Source organism: Branchiostoma belcheri, unplaced genomic scaffold (genome assembly GCF_001625305.1).
Source record: "Branchiostoma belcheri isolate BF01 breed outbred unplaced genomic scaffold, Haploidv18h27 scaffold655, whole genome shotgun sequence".
Taxonomy (NCBI): Eukaryota; Metazoa; Chordata; class Leptocardii; order Amphioxiformes; family Branchiostomatidae; genus Branchiostoma; species Branchiostoma belcheri.
In genome coordinates this window covers 5,511-9,238 of record NW_017804304.1, presented here as the reverse complement: position 1 = coordinate 9,238, position 3,728 = coordinate 5,511, and the positions used below count along the sequence as shown (strand labels likewise).

Below are 3,728 nucleotides of genomic sequence, written 5' to 3'. Positions count from 1 at the left end.
CCCGGATCTTGCTCAAAAAAGCCCGGTCTAGATAGGGTTAATCCAGACGAATACTCGTTTTCAAACACGTTCTGGTATGCTGATGGTCAAAGCAAACACTTCTAAGCATAGTCGAGTATGAAAAGTAATCCAGAATGTAGACAGAAACGAAGTATTTCGCGGCCACACTTAATCTACAAAGAGCAAGATGTCAGAAGGCTGTAGTAACAGACGGCACTTACCAAGGTGCACAGACGCTCCAAAGTACTGCACGATGTTTTCACGACGACAAAGGTCCTCACGGCTGCAGTGTCAGTACTGACAGAAACAGAGTAGGGACGAGTTTATATAAGTACTGTGGATGAATAAACCTGTCCGATGGGTTTTACTTAATCACGGAACAAAGAAAATGACCATGTTACATGTATATGTGCCGATTTGCATAGGGAAAATCAGACAACATAATAAGATAAGGGGACAATCAATTGGACAATATGGATAAAGACAACAACATATTACGTTTCCATATTATTGTTAAACCTGAGATCAAAGAGACGGAGACGATTGTCTGCATAAGATATCTATATAAGATATATCAAACACCTCAATCAAAACAGCCAACCATGAATGGAATCAGTGACGTGTAGCTGTAACCTATTTTACAATACAGCATTGGCGTGTAAACAGCGACTTCGGAGCGATTTTGTCTGGCGCGTCTGACAAATAATACCCAATTTCACAAAGAACGTTTGAAGGCTGTCTGTTTATAAAGGGGTTATTCGCGATGAGATTACAACCAACGTACAACGCAAAATGCAAGGTTGCCATAGATTAAAAAAAAACGAATCATACAGCATAGTCAACACTTACTAAGTTTTTACTAAGTTTAAAAATGCATGGTTTACTGGACGGATGTTACCTGACTACTACACTCTTTCACAGCATCTACTACCACTCTTGCACAAAACGTAGACACACATGTGGTTCTTCATACATCTACGTATACGTGGCACAAGGCCTTGGGCATACATGTACATAGATCCATATAGAAAAACAAAAAGTCGACACTTACCACTGACTGCACGATGTTTTCACGACAACACAGGTCCTCACGGCTGCAGAGTTAGTACTGACAGAAACAGAGCGGTCAGGGGCGCGTTTATATACATGTAGGGACTGCGTGGAAGGATAAAACCTGTCTGGTGGGTTCTACTTGATTACGACACAATGGAAAGTATCTTGTTAGATGTGCTGATTTGCAAATGGGGAAATCAGACCCCAAGAAAGAAAACACCCCTAACTTGGAGAATGACTATGAAGATGAAAAACAATAAAGACTACATTACGTGTTTTAATTTATTAGTAAGACTCATTTATTGTCGAAACTAAGATGCAAAAAGCTGATTCATCACCGCTAGCTACATGTATCTGCGAAAAGTAACCAAAAAAAAAATGCTGAGGTACATCTGAATGCAGTTATAACAGACATGCATGCTGCAACTGATCCTAGGATTAAAAGACACAAGATATCAAGGTGTCCTACCATGTTACTATTCTCTCAATACTACACTGCCGCATTTACCCACGGGTTATAGTTCGTATCAACAGGCTACGGAACATGCATCGATGTGATATAAAGTCGCCGCTATTGTTCACTTTACAGTGGAATCATGTAGAGAGTACACATCATTCGAAGTAAAAAGAGACCGAGTTGGAAACTAACAGTAAAGTCTATAATCAATAAAGAAATAACACATTACGTTCCTGAATTTATTGTTGAAAATATCATGTTACATGGCATTGTGCTGATTTGCATAGGGGCGAATCAGACAACATCCCCATGAAAAAGATAAATAATAGAAGACAGCACATTGCGTATTTTGATTTATTGGCGAAACTGAAGTACAGACAGTTGACAAATCTCTAACAGCTACATATGTATCTAACAGAACACAAAACAAACAATATTCTAGTGCACTTATAACTAACATGTATGATGCTAACTAACTCTAGATTTTATATTTTAAGGATCTAGTACACTGTGATTATAGTTACAAGCAGATCAAAGGAAACATAGTTAATTAAAAGCTATAACAGACAGACCATGAACAACGATCCCTTACCGTTTAACTTTGTCACTATTGTCTAACACTCGCATATTACACACAACTTCTAGTTCTAATCAACGAGCTACGGAGCATGCATTAATAATTTTACTAACAGAGGCATGAAGAAAGCAAAACAGTAAATAAGAGGTCGCATTGCTAAAAGAGATCTACAAACATCGCTACTGACTCATATGTTATCACATATAGTAATCCTGACATGGACACTGAAATGTTTGTTTGGGAATGCGTGTCTACTTGGCACTCAGATTACATAATTGCCAAAAGATTTTGATACAGTTTCCAACTGTTTTGCTACATTTTTTCCTGTGTGAGTCTGCATGCGTAACTTCAGAATAAGCATCCCTCTTAACTGCTTTCAGCACTCCTCACATCTCTACGTTTTGTTCTCACCAGTATGAGTGTGCATGTGTTTATCCAGATGGCCCATCCTGCTGAACTGTCTGCCGCACACATCACATCGGAACGGTTTCTCACCAGTGTGAGTTCTCATGTGCTGCTTCAGTCTACCCGGCCTGCTGAACTGTCTGCCACATTCCTCACATCTGTACGGTTTCTCACCAGTATGAGTTCTCATGTGTAACTTCAGATTCTCCAGCCTGCTAAACTGTTTACCGCATTCTTCACATCGGTACGGTTTCTCATCAGTGTGAGTTCGCTTGTGTCTGTTCAGACTAGACGGACCACTAAACTGTCTGTTGCACTCCTTACACTTGAATGGTTTTTCACCGGTGTGGGTTCTGATATGTAACTTCAGTTGACTCAGCTGACAGAACCACCTGCTGCATTCCTCACATTGATACGGTTTCTCACCCGTGTGAATCCGCAGGTGTGTCTTTAGACCTGTCAGATGACGAAACTGCTTGCCGCATTCCTCACACATGTACGGTTTCTCGCCAGTGTGAGTTCTCATGTGTGTCTTCAGACTACCCAGCTCACTGAACCGCTTGCTGCAGTCCTCACACTTGTACGGTTTCTCACCTGTGTGAGTTCTGATATGTGTCTTTAGATCACGCAGTTCAATAAAACACCTGCCGCACTCCTCACACTTATACGGTCTTTCACCTGTGTGAGTCCGCATGTGAATCGTCAGACTGTATGACCGACTGAAGCCTTTATCACATTTCTCACATCTATACGGTTTCTCACCAGTGTGAGTCCACATGTGTTCCTTCAGACTGTCCAGCCTGCTGAACTGTCTGTCGCACTCTTCACACTTGTTTTGTTTTTCACCGGTGTGAGTCCGCATGTGTCTGTACAGATGACTAAGGTCGCTGAATTGCTTGCTGCATTCTTCACAACTGTAAGGTTTTTCACCTGTGTGAGTTCTCATATGCTTCTTCAGATAAGACAGCTGACTGAAGCTTTTGTCGCATTTCTCACATCGATACGGTTTTTCACCTGTGTGAGTCCTCATATGCGTCTTCAGATTAGACAGCTGACTGAAGCTTTTGTCGCATTTCTCACATCGATACGGTTTTTCACCTGTGTGAGTCCGCAAGTGTCTCCTCATAGTACCTCGGTCATGAAACTCGTTACCGCACTCGCCACACGTGTGGGAATTCTGGGCCCCATGTCCATTCTCTCCCTCCTCTTGTTTCTGATAAGATTCAGCCCTGGTCG

General features: G+C 41.5%; 2 protein-coding genes across 2 annotated transcripts in view; both read right to left on the bottom strand.

Annotated features, from left to right (window-relative positions):
- Positions 1 to 284, bottom strand: part of LOC109483646 (zinc finger protein 85-like) — a 9,974-nt gene extending 9,690 nt beyond the window's left edge. The window contains exon 1 of the mRNA XM_019786681.1: positions 222 to 284. The gene's annotated coding sequence lies outside the window, so the exon portion shown is untranslated. The remainder of the gene's footprint in view (positions 1 to 221) is intronic.
- A 1,985-nt stretch (positions 285 to 2,269) lies between these two features.
- Positions 2,270 to 3,728, bottom strand: LOC109483647 (zinc finger protein 678-like). Its single transcript, XM_019786683.1, has 2 exons — positions 3,591 to 3,728; positions 2,270 to 3,506 (listed from the first exon to the last, which is right to left on the bottom strand). Exons 1-2 carry the CDS (start codon positions 3,616 to 3,618, stop codon positions 2,482 to 2,484), a joined length of 1,053 nt encoding a protein of 350 aa, XP_019642242.1. The 5' UTR covers positions 3,619 to 3,728; the 3' UTR covers positions 2,270 to 2,481.

Coding starts and splice junctions, on each gene's coding strand:
- LOC109483647 (XM_019786683.1), bottom strand. CDS start 3,618: ATGAGGAGACACTTGCGGACTCACACAG. Junction 3,507..3,590: donor ACACTTGCGGACTCACACAG/GTGAAAAACCGT, acceptor GGACTCACACAG/GTGAAAAACCGTATCGATGT.